General features: G+C 44.6%; 1 protein-coding gene and 1 non-coding gene across 2 annotated transcripts in view; both read right to left on the bottom strand.

Moving 5' to 3' along the window:
• Positions 1 to 18,350, bottom strand: part of GAB3 (GRB2 associated binding protein 3) — a 79,714-nt gene that overhangs the window by 25,554 nt on the left and 35,810 nt on the right. Inside the window, exons 2-4 of the mRNA XM_019439441.2 lie at positions 15,419 to 15,722; positions 12,805 to 13,021; positions 11,681 to 12,159 (exon numbers count right to left, since the gene is read on the bottom strand). Coding sequence (XP_019294986.1) covers positions 11,681 to 12,159; positions 12,805 to 13,021; positions 15,419 to 15,722 — 1,000 coding nt within the window. The remainder of the gene's footprint in view (positions 1 to 11,680; positions 12,160 to 12,804; positions 13,022 to 15,418; positions 15,723 to 18,350) is intronic.
• LOC128773977 (U6 spliceosomal RNA) lies at positions 4,337 to 4,442 on the bottom strand. Its single transcript, XR_008418465.1, has one exon. It is a non-coding gene; the product is annotated as a U6 spliceosomal RNA (small nuclear RNA).

Below are 18,350 nucleotides of genomic sequence, written 5' to 3'. Positions count from 1 at the left end.
TTAGATATCAGTTTTATTTCCAACACTTTATTTATTTTTATTTTTTTAATTTTTTGATTTGTTTAGAGAGACAGAGTGTGTGTGCATGTGCTAGTGAGGGAGAAGGGCAGGGGGAGAGAGAGACAGAATCTTAAGCAGGCTCCGCTTAGCATGGAGCCTGACATGGGGCCTGATCCCACGACCCTGGAATCATGACCTGAGCCAAAATCAAGAGTCCGATGTTCAACCAACTACACCACCCAGGCACGCCCTAACACTTCGCTTTAAAACAAAGGACAGAAATGGATGACAAAAATAGAAATAGAAATTGCATGCTTGTACTTGGGAAAGAAAGTGAAGGAAAAGATAAAACCAACCTCAGAAATGAAGTCTAAGTTACAAGATTCCCAGGGAAGAAGAGATTCAACTGAAAATTTATTACGTGCCATTAAAGAAATGCCAGAAAACAACTGACAGACTAAAAAGGAAAGAAAGAGAATCACAGAAAAAAATGGCTGAACTAGAAGACAGGCCAAGAAGATGCAGGGTACACATTTATTATTAGATTCCTTGAAGAAGGAAAACAAAACAGTGGTATAGTGCCAAAATTAAAAATTATAATCCAAGAACAAGTCCACAAATACAGTAACACCTGATGCTACATGCTGAAAGGGCCCGCCAAGTACCTGGTCAATTCTACCCAAAATGGTAAATTCTATTACAACAGCTATATTGATAAAATGACAGAATGAAAACAAATCAAATACCCAGTTCAAACCTAGAAAAAGTACAACAGAGAAAAACAAAATAATTTACAAAATAGGGATAAAAGCAGAAAGTAATAGAGTGCAGAAAGAGAGTAGACAATTTTAAAGAGTCAAAATCTTTGGGATGCCCGGCCAGCTCGGTCGGTGGAGTGGTGAATCTTGATCTCAGGGTTGTGAGTTCAACCCCATGCTGGGTGCAGAGAGTACTTAAAATATTATTTAAAAATTCAAAATCTTTGTTTTCTGGGGAAAAAAGTTACCAAAAGGCAACCGACTAGCCAATGTAATCAATAAAGGAGCAGTGCCTAAGTATACAGAATAAGAACTAAAAAGGAGGAAATTATCGTTGAAGCAGAGGAAATTAAAAGAAACACAAGAGACAATTCTGCACCAATTTCTACATGTTTTAAAATCTAAATGAACTGGATAATTTCCTAGAAAAATAAAATATACCATAAGTGACCCAAATAGAAATAGAAATATTACACATATAAGTCACCATAGAATAAAAGAGAAAATGACCATGGAGCTACCTCCCAAAAGCACCAGGACTCCATGATTTCCACAGAGAATTTTACCAAACTTTCAAAGACCAATGCTACACAAATTGTTCTGAAGCATGCAAAAATAAAAACATATTTCTAATTCTTTTTAGGGGGCAAGTATAACTTTGGTAGCTCGACCTGATAAAGATAAAGCAAATCAGAAAATTACAGGTCAATATCACTTGTGATTATCAATGCAAAAATCCTAAAGTATTAACAATCAGAGGAAGGTAGGACTATTAAATTGTTTGAGGGAAGAGCTCAGCAAAGCCATTCCCCAAAAAGCAATGATAAAACTGTACAAACTTATTTTTAAAAAAAACCCACAACAACAACTATTTTAAGACTCTTCAAAGTCATCAAAACCACACAACAACTGGAAAGCACTTATTCAAGAAAAACTCCTGGACATCACATAAGAACAGCGTGAGTCTGTGGCATTTTAGCTTGAGGTGTTCCCAAGCCCCTCACTGGCCCAATCAGCAGGTGTTCTACTAGGGCAGGGCGGGCCATGAAGACCACCGGCTTTGCTGCCAAAGGGGACTAACTTGATTTGGATCGAGCATATAAAAAGCCTGTCCCTCTAGGGCACAGGGATCGCAGTGCCAGGCACGGTAAGCAGCGGACAAAGAAGGAGAGCAGCCAGAAATACTGCACGTTGATCTCAGGAACGAGTCCACCAAAGTGCCTCGAAATTCAAGTATGCTAAATACAAACACATCAAGACCAAGACACGTCCCAAACTGCTGAAAATCAAAGGCAAGGGGGACACCTCGAACACAGTGAGAGAAAACCAGCTCTTTATGTACAAGAGAATCACAAGGAGATTAACAGCCAACTACTACTCATGGCAAACGGAAGGCCAGAAGGTAGTAGAATTACATATTCAAAATGCTGAAAGAAACAAATCTGTCCAACGAGAATTCTACATGCAGCACAACTGTATTGCAAAAGTGGAGGCAAAATAGAAACATTCCCGGAGAAACAAAGACTCACGGAACAGCCTTATGCAGGCCAAAAGGACGTGACAGCACGTGGTAGCACCAACTCTACAAAGAACTAAGGGGTGCGGGTAAAGAGAATCATGTAGGTAAATATGAAAGACGACAGAAGTACAGAATTTTCTCTTTTCTTCTTTTAACTGAGTTAACAGACAGTGGCATGAAACAATAATCATAAAACTTATTTTGGGGCCTATAAAGTAGAAAGATCTAACATACTTGATGATAATAGCCCAGGAGTAGAGAATGGCACTATACTAGAGTCAGGTAATGACAACAGGTTGGAACTCAAAACCACGGGAAGAAATAAAGAGCACGAGAAACAACAAACACATGAGTTTATATAAGAGATTCTGTAAATAAACTTTTTCTGTGTGTATGGGTACGTGCATATATATATTTTCCCAAACCATCTGAAGGGAAGTTGTGGTAATCAGGAACCTTCACTTCAAAATATTTCAGTGTGTATCTCCTAAGAAAAATAACATTCTTGGGGCGCCTGGGTGGCTCAGTCGGTTTTTGGCTCAGGTCATGATCTCATGGTTTGTGAGATCCAGCTGCGTCGGGCTCTGTGCTGACAGCTCAGAGCCTGGAGCCTGCTTTGGAATCTGTGTCTCCATCTGTCTCTGCCCCTTCCCTGCTCGTGCTCGCTCGCTCTCTGTCTCTCAAAAATAAATAAACATTAATCTTTTGTATAACCACAGTGCTTCAGCAAATTTGGTATTGATATAATACTATTATGTAATAAAAGCGGGGAGCTATCTGATTCTTTTTGACAAAAACGAACCATTCCATTGAATGGATGTAAAATAATTTATTTAACCATGTCTCTGTTAACGGACATTAAGGTTAATTCCAATCTTTCACAAATAATTTTCACTCACCAACCATGCACATATGTCCTTTTTACACGTGTAAGCATTTCTGTAACCAAAATTGCCCTTCACAGGAGGGCACCATCTACCAAAACAACAGGTACTATATAGTCCCTATTCAAACACTGCTGCTGTCCCAATACTGTCCTTAAGAGCAACTATTGGCAGGGTGCCTGGGTAGCTCAGTAGGTTAAGCTTTCGACTTCAGCATAGGCCATGATCTCATGGTTTGTGAGTTCGAGCCCCGTGTCAGGCTCCGTGCTGACAACTCAGAGCCTGGAGCCTGCTTTGGATTCTGTGTCCCCCTCTCTCTCTGCCCCTCCCCTGCTCACACTGTCTCTCTCTGTCTCTCAAAAATAAATAAACATTTAAAAAAAATTTTTTTAAAAAGAGCAACTATTGGCTAAATTCCTAGAAGTGGAATTGCTGGGTCATAGCTATAGTGTTTGTACTAACGTAAAAAAAAAAAAAAAAAAAAATCACCAAGCTATACTTTTTAATTTTTAAAAAAATTTTAAAGGTTTTATTTTAATCACCCGATGCTTATCACAAGTGCACTCCTTAATCCCCATCACTTATTTCCCCCATCCCCACTCTCCTGTCCTCTGTCACCATCAGTGTGTTCTCTAGAGTTAACAGCCTGTTTCTTGGTATGCCTCTCTCCCTTTTTTCCCCTTTGCTCGTTTTTTTTTTCTTTCTTAAATTCTACATATGATTTGATCATAGATGAAATTTGTCTTTCTCAGGTATTTGTCTTTCTCAGACTGACTTATTTTGCTTAGCATAATACTCTGGCTGTATGCACATCATTGCAAATGGCAAGACTTCATTACTTTTATGACTGAGTGATATCCAAGATACATTCATAAGAGGAAAATCAATGGATGGAACAGAGTGTAAGAATGCTACTGTGTCCATCAAAAAATAGATTATATATGCATGTTTTCTTGAATATCCAGAAAATTCTCTGAAAGGATACAGGTGATAGGAAAATAGCAAACAAGACAGCGGCACAAAGGAGATTTTTTCATCGCATACCTTTTTTTTGTTTTGTTTTGGAGGAGGAGGAGGAAGAATTGGGGGTAGGGTTTGAAACCAGAAACACCCTCAATTAGCTAAGTCACTTGTCAGACCCTATTTCTCCACCCATAAACATTAGAAAAGGAAAGCGAACTATGGAATACTTCATGAATGTGCATATCACCCTTGCACAGGGCCGGGCTGATCTTCTCTACATCGTTCCAATTTGAGGGTATGTGCTGCCGAGGTAAGCACTGTCTACCTTCTTATAATAAAGACTGTGAAATACAAATATTCCTTTAGAAATTAAATAAATGAAATTTGAACTCAAAATATGAGTCACACAGCAGGTTAGGCACAATTGAAGAGAGACTTCAAAAAGAAATTCTGAAAGAAATTACTAGAATTCAGTACAAAGAGATGAAAAATATCCAAGAGAATTCAAGAAACACGCAAGACAGACGGGAAATCTAAAATACATACACTTGGGGCCCCAGAAGAAAAACAGGGACAACGGAGAGGCAATACTTGAAGATACAGTAAGTCAATAAGCCACAAAAAGAATGAAAATAATCCCAGAATGAACTTATAAGATGCCAAAAGCAATAATAAACTCGAAAAATATTTAATGTAAGTGAAGCTTTAAGAAAATTATGGTACAAAAAAAAGAAAATTACGGTATAAAAATACTATCAATAATGTTTACCTGATGGGATTTAGAAAATCAAGAGGGAAGTAAAATACTATATGGTATTAGCATTTAAAGTGGGGAGAGGTGGGGCGCCTGGGTGGCTCAGTCGGTTAAGCGTCCGACTTCGGCTCAGGTCACGATCTCGCGTTCCGTGAGTTCGAGCCCCGCGTCGGGCTCTGGGCTGATGGCTCAGAGCCTGGAGCCTGCTTCCGATTCTGTGTCTCCCTCTCTCTCTGCCCCTCCCCCGTTCATGCTCTGTCTCTCTCTGTCTCAAAAATAAAAGTAAAACGTTAAAAAAAAAATAATAAAGTGGGGAGAGGTAATTAGGTCGAAAGCATTCTAACGTCTTTGCATTACTTTGGGAGAAGCGCACAGATACTGACGAGGTTAAGGAGGTAACATGGAGAAAGGACTCACTAAAAGAACAGGAATGTGCCACACAACTTCCAAAGGAGTAGAGGTTAGACCTGAAGAGATGCAGCAAACCCAACTCAGAAGAAAGCAGGGGATGAGATTACAAATAAGAAATTTTGTACAAACAGGAAAAAAAAGAAACCACAAAATAAGACGGTAAAAACAAATCTAATTAGTGTAAATGGGTTAACCTTTCTAGTTAAAAGAGAAAGGCTATCAAAACAGATGAAAAATTTAAAAGAAGGATACAAGATTGAGCCCTGCACTGGCTCCATGCTGAGCGTGGAGCCTGCTTGGGATTCTCTCCCTCCCTCTCTTCTCTGCCACTCCCTCGCTCGTGCTCTAAATAAATAACACGTGCTCGTGCTCTAAAAAAAATAACAATACAAAAAAAGCTATATGCTTTTTATAAGAAACACATCTAGGGACACCTGGGTGGCTCAGTCACTTAAGCATCTGACTCTTGATTTCGGCTCAGGTCATGATCTTGTGCGTGTGCTCTCTCTCTCTTTCTCTCTCTCTCAAATAAATTAAAAACAAAAGAAACAGCTCTAAAATTTGGTCATGGAAAATATGAAAACCAAAGAATGAGAAAATGTGTACCATGCAAATACTGAGCAAAGGAATGCCGATTAATATTTTAGTATTTAGTACTTAATATAGGCATAGCTACATTAATATCACATAAGGCAGACTTTAAGACAAAAACATTACTACAGAGTCATGACAAATTGATAAAAGTTTCAGTTCACTAGAAAAAATATACAAATTCTAAGAGATATGTAACTAATAACATAGCTTTAAATTATATACAGAAAACTCTGACAGAATGATAAAGGAGAAAGAGACACTCTTCAGTCATAGGGATAGATTTTAGCATACCTTGCTCGGTACCTGCTACAAGGGAACAGAATCAGTGCCAACAGAGGAGGAATAGATGACATGACCGCTAAAGAACTTGACCTGAGCATGTGTCCTTGTCAGGTATATTCAGAACATTCACAGAAATACCTATATATTGAGCCACAGAAGAAATCTCAAATTCCTAAGGATTGAACTCATGCAAAGTATGTTCTCCAATTAAAATGTAATAAGCTACAGGGGAGCCTGGGCGGCTCAGTTGGTTGAGGGTCTGACTTCAGCTCAGGTCATGATCTCTCAGTCAGTGAGTTCAAGCCCCACATGGGGCTCTGTGCTGACAGCTAAGAGCCCGGAGCCTACTTTGGATTCTGTGTCTCCCTGTCTCTGCCCCTCCCCTGCTCATGCTATGTTCTCTTTCTCAAAAACGAATAAATGTTAAAAAAAATTAAATGTAATCAACTAGAAAAACAACTAGAAAATCCTCAGGTTTGGAAATTAAGAAAGGCAGTTGTACATAATGCATAGGGCAAAGAAGAAGCCACAATGAAAACTAGAAAAAATTTTGAACTGAATTAAAATGAAAATATGACCCTCAAAACTTATGGGATGTGGCTAAGAATGTTTATAGAAACTTCGTAGCCTTAACATGTATATTTGACAAGAAAGAAAGAAATTCAATGAGCCACCCATCCATGAAAGGAACTTAGAAAAATATGCAAATTACCTCCAAGGAAGTACAACAAGGGTCAGGAAACTTTTTCTGGAAAGAGCCAAATAGTATTTTTTTCCCACAACCCCTTAAGAGTTAAAAAAAAAAAAAAATCTTAGTTGGTGGGCTGAAACAAAACAAAACAAAACAACAACAACAATAACAAAAAACAGGCTGTTGGTCAGATTTGGCCCATAGGCCACAGTTTGGTGGCCCAAGAAGGAAGGAAATAATGAAGATATGAGCAAAAATTAATGCAACAGAAAACAAATATACAACTGGAAAAAAATCAACAAAGCCAAATTCTGTACTCCAGGAAGAAAACAAAGCCAAAACAAAACAGAGGCACCTGGCTGGCTCAGTGACTGGAGCATGCAACTCTTGATCTTGGGGTCGTGAGTTCAAGCCCCATGTTGGGTGTAGAGCCTACTTAAAACAAAACAAAATAACTAGTATCAGTGATAAACTGCCAGTAAGACTGATTAAGAAATACAGACGAAGGCCCACATTATCAATATCAGGATTGAAAAGAAGCTATTATAAAAGATCCTACAGATAGCAAGAGGCTATTATAATCAATTTTATGATAATAAATCTGAAAAGGTAGGAGAAATAGACTGCTTGAAAAATACATAAAATCTGAAATAGTTTATTAAAGACTAAAGAAGGAAATTGAATCTTTAATTTAAACATCTTTCCACAAAGCAAACCCCATGTCCCAATGGTTTTTCTAGTAAATTCTACTAATCAACTAGGTTGAATACCAACCATACGCAAAATTTTCCAAAGAATAAAAAGGAGGAAAACTTCTTAGTTTGTTCTACGAAGTCTGCATAGCCTTTTTTTTTTAAACCAAAACCTGACACATTTATTACAAAAAAAGAAAATTATAGGACAACCTCCCTCAGATCAAAAAACATGTTCAAAACAAAATATGAGCAAACAAATCTAGTAATTTATTGAAAGGGTACCCTTTATGATGAAGTTGAGCTTATTTCAGAAATGCAAGTGGGGGGCCCCTGGGCGACTCAGTCAGTTGAGCATCCGACTTCAGCTCAGGTCATGATCTCACAGTTTGTGAGTTCGAGCCCCGCATCGGGCTCTGCGCTGACAGCTCAGAGCCTGGAGTCTGCTTCGGATTCTGTGTCTCCCTCTCTCTGCCCCTCCCCGTTCTTACTTTGTCTCACTCCGCCTCTCAAAAATAAATAAATGTAAAAAAAAATTTAATTAAAAAAAAGGAATGCGAAGTAGGTATGGCATTCAAAAATCAACCAATAAGGGGCACCTGGGGGCTCAGTTGGTTAAGTGTCCAACTCTTGATTTCGGCTCAGGATATGAGCTCATGGTTCCTGACTTTGAGCCCTGTGTTGGGCTCTGCGCTGGCAGTGCAGAGCCTGCTTGGGATTCTCTTTCTCCCTCTCTCTCTGCCTCTCCCACACTCTTGCTCTCTCAAAATAAATGAATAAACTTAAAAAAACCAATAAACTTCCTCACATCTTAAGAGAATAAAAGAGAAAAATCGTATGATCATAAAATGTTTCAACAAAGTCAATATCCATTTATGATTTACAAAATATAACACTTGGGGTGCCTGGGTGGCTCAGTCGGTCAAGCATTCAACTCTTGGTTTAGGCTCAGGTAATGGTCCCATTGTTCTTGGGTTCAAGCCCTGCGTCGGGCTCTGCGCTGACAGAGCACAGCCTGCTTGGGATTCTCTCTCTCCTTCTCTCTCTGCCCCTCCCCAGTTCTTTCTCACACACAAAGTAAATAAACTTTAAAAATAAGTAATAAAAAATAACAAAAATAACAAAATAACTTAGCAAAGTAAGGTTATCAGAGAATGTCTTTAATGAACGGTATGAATGGTATCTACAGAAATCTGCAAGCCACATTATAAATGTGAAACGCTGGAAGCATTCCATCTGAGACCAGGAATAAGACAAGGATCCCTGTTGCCGCCCCTCCTATTCAACAATGTCTTGGACTCCCTAGCTGAAGCAGCGACAGAAGAAAAAGTAAATGGAAGATAGGTGTTATAAAAGATGAAATGAAGGAGCACCTGGCTGGCTCAGTCGGTAGAGCGTGCGACGCTTGACCTCGGGGTTGTAAGTTTGAGCCCCACATTGGGTGTACAGATTACTTAAAAATAAAATTAAAAAAAAAAAGATGAAATGGGGGCGCTGGGGTGGCTCAGCTGCTTAAGCGACTGACCTCAGCTCAGGTCATGTTTAGGAAAGCTAGATAACAGGGGCACCTGGGGGCTCAGTCAGTTAAGGGTCTGACTCTTGATCTTGGCTCAGGTCACGATCTCATGGTTTGAGAGATCGAGCCCCATCAGTGCAGAGCCTGCTTGGGATTCTCTCTCTCTCTCTCTCTCTCTCTCTCTCTCTCTCTGCCCCTCCCCTGCTTGTGCACACACACCTGCTCTTTGTCTCTCTCTCAAAATAAATAGATAAGTATTTTTAAAAAAGAAAAGCTGGGGGTGCCTGGGTGGCTCAGTCAGTTAAGCCTCTGACTCGATTGAGGCTCAGGTCATGATCTCGCCGTTCACGAATTCAAGCTCCACATCAGGTTCCATGCTGATAGTGCAGAGCCTGCTTGGGATTTTGTCTGTCTGTCTGTCTGTCTGTCTCTCTCTCTCTCAAAATAAGAAATACATGGGAACACATTAATAAGAGATACCCAAGGCTTCCCTAAAATGTATCAATCAAATTATAGACAGAAATCAAATAAGACTTATATTAACCTATATAAATAGAAGGATATTTCCTCTTTATGAATTGAAAACCTCAACATTGTATAGGTGCCAAATCTTCACAAACTGGTCTTTAGATACGATGCAGTCCTCCTCAAATCCTCAATATATTTGCGTATGTATGCTTGGAACGCGATCAGCTGACTCTAAACTTGGCCTAGAATAGGCATGGCACTCTTTAAGAACAGGTAGGAAGACTTCAATACAGAAATGTCAATAACGAAGGGAGCGTGACACTGGTGCAGACTGGACCACAGGGCCCAATGGGAGAGAAAGCAGAACTGAGATGCAACCCCACCCCCCAACACGCAGCATTTCATTTGTGACAGAGGGGGCACTGGAAAGTGCGGGGAATTCAAGGGCCTTTCCAATCAATGGCACTGGGTCATTGGATAGACATCCACGTGAACAGTAATGAACCTTGACCCCACTCTGTTGCCACACACGACCTTGGATTCCAGGCAGGCCTCAATGGGGAAGGCAGAACAATTGATTTGACGTATTCCCTCTGCTTTATTGGATCCATTTTGTTTCTAACCATCACTGTTGTTTTGGTCTTTATTTCATGGTCAAAACCTCTATATTAATGAGTTTTAGCTTTTTGTTGGCCTTCATGTAAAAAATACAACCTAATTGTTTTATGTGTTGAAATTTTAAATTATTTCAATGTTTTTGTTCTTCAAGGTGAGTTTTCTTAAAGATTTTAAGTAATCTCTATACCCAACTTGGGGCTCTAACTCACAACCCCGAGATCAAGAGTCACACGCTCCACTGACTGAACCAGCCAGACACCCCTTCAATTTGAGACTTTTGATTCATTTTCATATCCTATCATTCTACTGGTCTGGTCACTTCACTTTCCACAATCTGCTTACGTAGTCTTTCAGCTTTCCCTTTCTGCCCACCATTCACACATTAGCTCATTAAGACCCTTTGTGTACCCCGGGGCGCCTGGGTGGCTCAGTCAGTTAAGGGTCTGACTTCGGCTCAGGTCATGGTCTCACAGTTCGTGAGTTCGAGCCCCGCATTGGGCTGTGGGCTGACAGCTCAGAGCCTGGAGCCTGCTTCACATTCTGTGTCTCCCTCTCTCTGCCCTCCCCTGCTCGCACTCTGTCTCTGTCTCTCAAAAAAATGAATAAACGTTTAAAAAAATGTAAAGAAAGACCCTTTGTGTACTCTGCATGTCCTCATATCGTTGAGGTTGTCCAAAAGGAGTAACATGTAAAGGTCACATCACTAGGGACACTAGGGGAGGTCTTTGCCAGAGTGACTTAGCTCCTCAGTCAGAATGAGAAATTTCTACAATTTTAAATGAGTTTGTATTCCTGAAATTTGCATAATTCCTTTAAGATAGGACCTCATTGGTAGCAGCGTGGGAGTGATTATTTCGATTATATTTGGTTGGAAAAGTGGCGAGAGATGAAGGGGGAGGGGGAAGCAAGGCAACTCCATCAGAATAAACAGCTTTACAGGAAAGGGCAAAAGAGGGCTCCAGGAGGGCATGCCAATAAACCAAGCTGATAGGGCTGGGTCAGCATTACCTTGGTGCTGACGGCTTGGTACACAGCTACGTCACTAGCGTCCGGCCGGTGACACTTGGAAAGAACAGGTCAGGTGGGGGGATGAATGGGGTTGACAGGATTGTGGGAAAGTCAAAGAGCTGGGGTCTACCCTCTCGGTTCTCACTATGCGTGTGAGGGCCAAAGAACGGAATCTGGCTGAACTGAGGCAAAAGATCTCAGCTTCTGTATAGAGTGGGACCCTGAGTGACTCCAAACAAACACCAGGAGCTTCGTCTCAGGCGGGAAGCCCGTCACGTGGACAGGGACACGGCTAATGGACAAGGGCTCCCACTTCCTTCGGCAGCCACCGAGACCGAAGTGTCTGCCGGCGGCCGGGCTTGAAGGAGAACTGCCAGCATTCGGGCTGTGTGCTTCCACCAATGGCCTGGCCCTACTGGCAGGCGGGAGCGGCTTGAGCAACGGACACTTGCAGTGCCCTCGTGTGGACACAAGGAGTAAAAGGAGGCAGGCTTCACCGTGAGTTTAGCATCCAACACTTACCTTTCCAGGTTCTCATGTTATCTAAACCAGAGAGAGAGATTCTTCTCGCTGCCATAGTGCACTCTGGCTTCTTGATGCCGCCATGCCCACTCCACACGACCTGTTCTTCTTGGCGCCGTTCGGAGAGATGGCTTGGCTTAGGGGGGCGGGGCGGTGGCACGTTGGACACAATGTCTGGTTCTTTTACCACACAGGGCAAGGAACCTTGGTTTTTATCTACCTGAACGGTGGGGTTTAAGGAAGTTTCCAGCAATGCTGAAGAAAAGTGGTCCTTGGCTGGCCCATTGATATCTCTACTCCACATCAGGGCAGCCTGAGGCTTCGTGGAAGGCACCTTCTGAGATCCATTCCCATGGCGTGAGGGGTGGACCAAGTTACTGGGGGGCGCGGGCTGCAGGCAGTCAACAAAAACGTCATCAAATGAACTCTGTTCCAACGAGCGGTCTGAGTTTGACCAGCTATCACATCTGGTGGGTAGACTGAGGGAAGAAAAGCATATAAATTTGACTGAAATGAAGCAAGTCCCTGGCAGAAATCAGAAAAAGAAAGCCAGGGCGCCTGAGTGGCTCAGCGGGTTGAGCCTCTGACTCTTGATTTCGGCTCAAGTCATGATCTCGCAGGTTGTGGGTTCGAACCCCACGTCGGGCTCTGCGCTGATAGAGTGGAGCCTGGTTGGGATTCTGTCTCTCTCTTTCTCCACCCCTCCTGCTCTCTCTCTCAAAACAAACAAATAAACTAAAAAAAAAAAAAAAGCCATCTACCCATAGATAAAACCCACGCTGGCCTCTCTCCCATGCCTCTCTCCCTCTGCAACCCTCACCAGGCCTTGGATGCAGGAAAAAACGGTTTGTTGGTTTTCGCCATCATCTCAGTGTGGGATACGTAGGAAAATGCGAGGTTGGAAACGAAAGCCACAGTGCTGGAATGCAGGACTCATCCCTCACCGTGGCTCCCGTGTCCCTACACCTTGGCTGCAGCAGGAAGAGGCGAGGGGAGACATGCCCGCTAGAAGGCGCTGCTGTGTCCTGAGCGGTCAGGCACACGGAGGCTGTGTGCGTGGCAGAGCCCGCCAGAGAAGGCGGCGGACCTTCCACAAACGTGCAGAGACGCGCACACGAGCATACCTGGTGTGACGTGGTCTTCCGGTCTCACAGTCGGACAGAATCAGATAATCGGGAAGGGAGAGAGACTCGGACTCACTCCTGCTTTCCTCAGTGGCACCGGTGTTGGTGCTCAGGTTGTCACTCGGCACGGAGGAGCTGACGGCGTGGGCCGCGGGCAGGAAGCTGGCAGGGGCTGGCTGCAGGGAGGGGGGCATGCGCGAGAAGCTGTCCACAGAATCTGCCGGAGAAATCATTTCCTGGGTTAACGTTTGAGAACGGCTTTAGCACTCACTCACGACTCCTGCGACAGCCAAATAGAAGATGCGAATCACAGCTGGTGTTTGTACTGATGGAGGAGACCATTTCCCCGAGCTATAAACAATGTCTGGGGAAGAAGGCCAATGTTCCAAGAACGAAGTGTTGAATCAATTAAGAGTAAAAAAAGCCAAGCATTCTTGGCCTCAAAATCTGCGGTAACAGAGTCCACTCACAGCTTCTTTATAGCTCGCAGCCGTAGACCTGCGTTACTATTTATGCACTCCACAAATACGTATACGTGCACGTACATTTATGCATAATAAATATGCATGTACTTACATATGCGCACGTGCATATATGTATGTGTGTCCATATAGATATACATGTCTATGTCCACAGAGAATATCTACTATTGCACCTACTATGTGCCCAGAACTGTTCTAACTCTGCCGAGACAAAGACCCTGCCCTCACTGGAATCTACAGTCCATTAGAGGAGACAGACAAATAAAACATAAATAAATAATACCGTCAACGATGTGTAAGGAAGAGAAAAGAAAGAAATAGAGTGTGATGGCTGGTAAAGCCAGCATTTCTCAAGAAGCGCGACATTCAGAAACTTCCAGTGAAAAGGCTGCTTTTACTTCCCCTTTGAACCAAGTTGGCAGACGTTCTGGATTCCTGAGTCAGAGTGGCCCAGAACTGCCTGAGTTCAGGTCCAGGCTCCACTATCTAGCTGTTGAGACTTTGGTTAAGTTACCTGCTGGCTGCAAGTTTCCTTCTTCGCAAAGTGGAGATGCTAATAGTACACACACCACAAAATCGGTCCGGGGATAAGAGGAGTTAAAACACAAAAGCATGTAACAGAGTTCCTGGCCAGAGTACTCACGATGTGTTGACTACCTATGGTTGTCGCATGTGGAACCAAACACTTTATGCGAGAAGCCACAAGAAAGCCCTTCGGGCATGGTTCTCAGATGGAGAGGACTCTGCTCTTACGACCTTCTAAAAACTAAGGCGGGGGGGCTACAGGGAACGATAAAGGTCATAGGGGGTGGTTTCTGGCTTCCTCCAACTTCATACCAGAACCTTCCATCTTCTGCCCAGTGCCTGACTCGTTCCTGTTCGTCTTTGGATACTAGGACACGTGTTATCTAGCTGTTTTCGGGTAACTCCTGGATGAGGAAAGACACGGAAGAGACGTGTAATGTGGCACAAGAATACGGATCTGGCTTGGGCTGAAGGTAGGGACGAGGGTGGCGAAGAGTGAGTGGCGAGCCAGGCAGAGTTGGTCAGGGAGGCTCTGCTTGTGTGCTCACTGTTGGACGCCAGCCAGGAAGGATTCGCTGCAGCTTTGCAAGTAAGCTTGCCGTCACTTCATTTCCTTTGGTTTGAGTGCTCTCGAGGCTCAGTAATGCAACCGAATGGCTAGCTGCACTTACTAAGCTTCCCAGGTTCCTGAAGAGAACAGGACTTTGTCCTCAGGAAGCACACCCTTCTGTGCCATCCAAGAGAGCCGGACGGGCTCTCCACCGCCACCTAGCGGTGTGAGGCATGTTTCAGCGGCAGGTGATAAGCACACAGTAATGCTGTCAGCTGTGGAATCTAGGACTGAGGTTTTGTCTACCAGACTAACGTGCTAGAAGAAGTCAGATTCAAGGTCGCACAGGTTGAGGATCAGGGCGTGGTGCAATGATGCCAGGGGCTCAACAGCAAAGTCCGTGAAGGTGAGTGGATTGTAACCCTAGATGCAGTACAGCCAGTATATTACATAGAAAGGACACTACGTGTGCGTGGATCTGTATGAGAGCGAGAGAGTGACGGAGAGAGCGAACAGGAGAAAGAACCCAGACGTAGCCCAGAGCAATGTCAGAGCTAACTTGCCCTGAGCTGACCTTGAGACAATTGGAGACAGGACAAATTCTTCCCTGCCTATGAGTTCTGTTCTAGCATCCAGTGCCGAACAACCCACTAGACAACAGAAAAGCTAGACTTCCATGAATGTTGGAAAAACAGTGGTGTTTAATATTTCTGGGAAATCAGCAGCCGCAACAGCATGGGGAAACTCAGAGCCCTACGGGACATCCTCACCCACATTCTACTTTTACTGCAAAAGCTACGGAGTGGCTTCAAGGCCACCAAAGTCACTTGTCATGCTCAGTGTGTGCACACTGGGGCCTGAAACCTAGAACCAGGTGAAAGGAAGCAGCTTCTAGAACCGTACTTTGTGGGAACAATTCTGATATCAAGGAGCCCGTCCGAATACCCTTGAGGAGGTGGGGTTGGCATCGTGATGTGTTTTCCCGCAGAAGTGCTCCAGGGTGCATCACATGCCCCAGGCCGCCCCCGGCTCACGGGAACCCCGGCCCTGCTCTCACCCGCACCATCCTCCAGTTGGCCGAAGTTGCAGACCTGACTGATGCTGTACACCCACACCAGCATTTCTACTTCGGTCTTAGCCACCAGATAGAATGTACGCAAAGCGGTCTTGACAATGAACACGAAGTTATTCTGAAATTCCTTCCGGACGAAGCCGGGGCCCACGTGCTTGCACACCGCACACTCGCTGAGGTCGATCACACGGATGGGCTTGCTCGAGTGCTTGGTCCTGTAGTACTCCAAGACGTCCGGGCTGCCGCTCATGCGGCCCCGCCGGAGGACGAACCAGCGCTTGCGCCAGGCCTGCAGGGAGGCAATTCGACAAGTTACCGGACCCACGGCATGGGCTTCTCCAGCTCTGCCGAGAACCTGTTTCATGACAAGGACAGCAGAGAAGCAGATCAACCACCCTAACAGTGAAATGCAATGTCCACCCAGCTTTGCATTAAGTGGCTAGTACACCATGTACAAGCCCACTTTATTCAATGATTTTAAGGATGGCTCGTCACTGGGGACTGCAGCAATGGCATTCGTGCCCACGGGTCAGAGGACCAGATCTATACAATCATCCCAACTGATGCAGCTGAGGAGTGTCACATCAATGCACACGTGTTCATGCTTACAAAAAAAAAAAAAAACAACTTAGTAACGAATGAGACGAAAGCCTTCTTAGCACTATCTATCTGAATCCCAAAGCCAAGATTGGACGCAAAAATCAGGTACAAATTGTGAGTGCCCACTGTTGTCGGTATTAGCTAACATTATTTAACTTCTAGAGAATTGCTCAACAAGAAAAGAAAAATCATACACATTTGAGAGGAGAGAAGATTACCATCATCTGAAGTTTCTGACCGTCTTTCTGTAACCCCCAACTGCTTTACCATAACTCATTGAAGCTCCAAAACTATCCTGTGGGAAAGGTAATTGTTTTCTCTGTGTGTACATTTTATGTCTGAGAACACTGAGGTTCAGAGTAACGAATGTGGAGTAAAACAGTCAAGAGGGGGAGTGTAGCCAGCATTCCGTCCTAAACCACAGTGTGTCCCAAACCAGGAATCGGGATGTCCTAGGGGGCATTGGAAAATAGGTGTGGTTTGCTTGTCGTCCAGGCGGGCGGGGGGAGGTGCAGGGCAGGAACCATGTGGCTTAAGCTTTCACAGCCTGCTGACAAGCACTATGACAGCTGAAAGGAGAGAGCCAAGCATTGAGGTAAAATGATCACGCTTCACCTGATCCACACCCAAAAAAGAGAATGATGCTCCAGAGAAACCAGCACCGGGAGGTGGGAAGATGCTTTGCATGCCCCTGGAGCTCCTCAGTCCCCACTGTCCCCTGACCTGGAATGAGCTGCCTCCTTGGGTATGAGAACTAGGAAAAGACGTATCGGCAATTGACCATGGCCCTGACGTTCCAAGGAGTCTTCGCTGTTAACTTCCCCACCATCTCCTGAAGCCAGGGAGAAGGAAGTAAGGCCCTTCCTCAAAGTCGTCCATTTTCAGGGTGCCTGGGTGGCTCAGTCAGTTGAGCGTCCGACTTCGGCTCAGGTCACGGTCTGATGGTTCGTGAGTTCGAGCCCCGCGTCGGGCTCTGTGCTGACAGCTCAGAGCCTGGAACCTGCTTCAGATTCTGTCTCCCTCTCTCTCTGCCCCTCCCTGCTCATGCTCTGTCTCAAAAATAAAAAAAAAACATTAAAAAATTTTTTTAAAAAGCCGTCCATTTTCTTACATTAGGGCACCCTGTGTTCTGCTGCGGAGAACCAGACACAGACCAGGGGAGCAGGCCGACGGGCCGACGGCGGGGCTGTTTTCCAGCGGAGACACTTGATGCTGCAGTTGGCAAGTGCAAGGGGCAGATTTATAGCTGTGGTTAGCTCTTCTGAGCGGTGGTGTGTGCGACAGCAGGAAGTGCGGGCTTCTGCCAGGAGGCATGGTGACCACTGGGACAGGAAGTCCTTTCTATCTCTAGCTTCTTGGGCCTGACACATTTATAAAGCCACCAGCTGAGACCAAGAGACCCCTGTAGAATGACAGGCCACCATCTGGGAGAGTTCTCAGCTCCCTCACTGCCCAGGGAACCGGAGACCCGAGGCAGCAGAGAACCCAATCAAGCGCCGACAGGGGAAAGGCCAGTCATCACAAGAGATCTACCGTTATGCCTCCGAAAACCCCTGTGAGGCTGCGGCAATGGGGCAGGCACTCCGCGCTGGGTTGGGACAAGGAGGGAACAGGCACTTGGCAGGTGCGCCCGGCCTTGGTTTCGCCTGAGGCGAGGTTTGGCCACTCAGAAGAGGGACAGAGCGGTGGGATTAAGCCCTCATCGTCAAAGATTAGAAACATAACAGCACGTTTGTGTGCTCATGGGGATGATTCAGGAAAGACAGGAAAATGCATGATTCAATAAACTCCTGTTGCAGAAACATGGCATCAGAGGAGGTAAAGCCACTGAACAGAAGTGCTCAAGTGTCACTGTGCAGTTCGGAACATGGGGGGATGGGAAATCGGGCAAACAGGGATGCAGGGCAGGCCCAGGGAGGGGTCCAGGGGACAAGGGAATGCCATGTGTACCCACTAAGGAAAGCTTTCACGGGCAGCCTGGGGCAGCCCGAACTTTCCAAAGGCTACTGTGGTAGGGAAATGTGAACAGGAACTTTGTTGTACTTCCCCAAACTGATTCTAAAAGAGGAAGTCAAACGGAGTGCAGAACCAAGTGTCAACTTAATTGTTCTTAGTTTTATGGGAACAGATTTCTCATCCTTTAAGAGCAGTTTGGGGGGGATAAAAGTAATAGCAAGAATCGCTGTGCATCCTGCCCGATGATGGAGACAGAGAATTGGGTGAGAGCCAGGGTGGGGAAGGGATCTCAAGCCGTGGCAGTGGCTGCACGGGCGGAGGGTCGGCTGGGAGGAGCATGAGCGCAAGAGGAGAATGACAC

This window comes from Panthera pardus, unplaced genomic scaffold (genome assembly GCF_024362965.1).
Source record: "Panthera pardus isolate Hobbes unplaced genomic scaffold, ASM2436296v1 HiC_scaffold_27, whole genome shotgun sequence".
Lineage (NCBI taxonomy): Eukaryota > Metazoa > Chordata > Mammalia > Carnivora > Felidae > Panthera > Panthera pardus.
The sequence above is the reverse complement of the archived record's forward strand: the minus strand, read 5'-3'. Positions and strand labels throughout refer to the sequence as shown.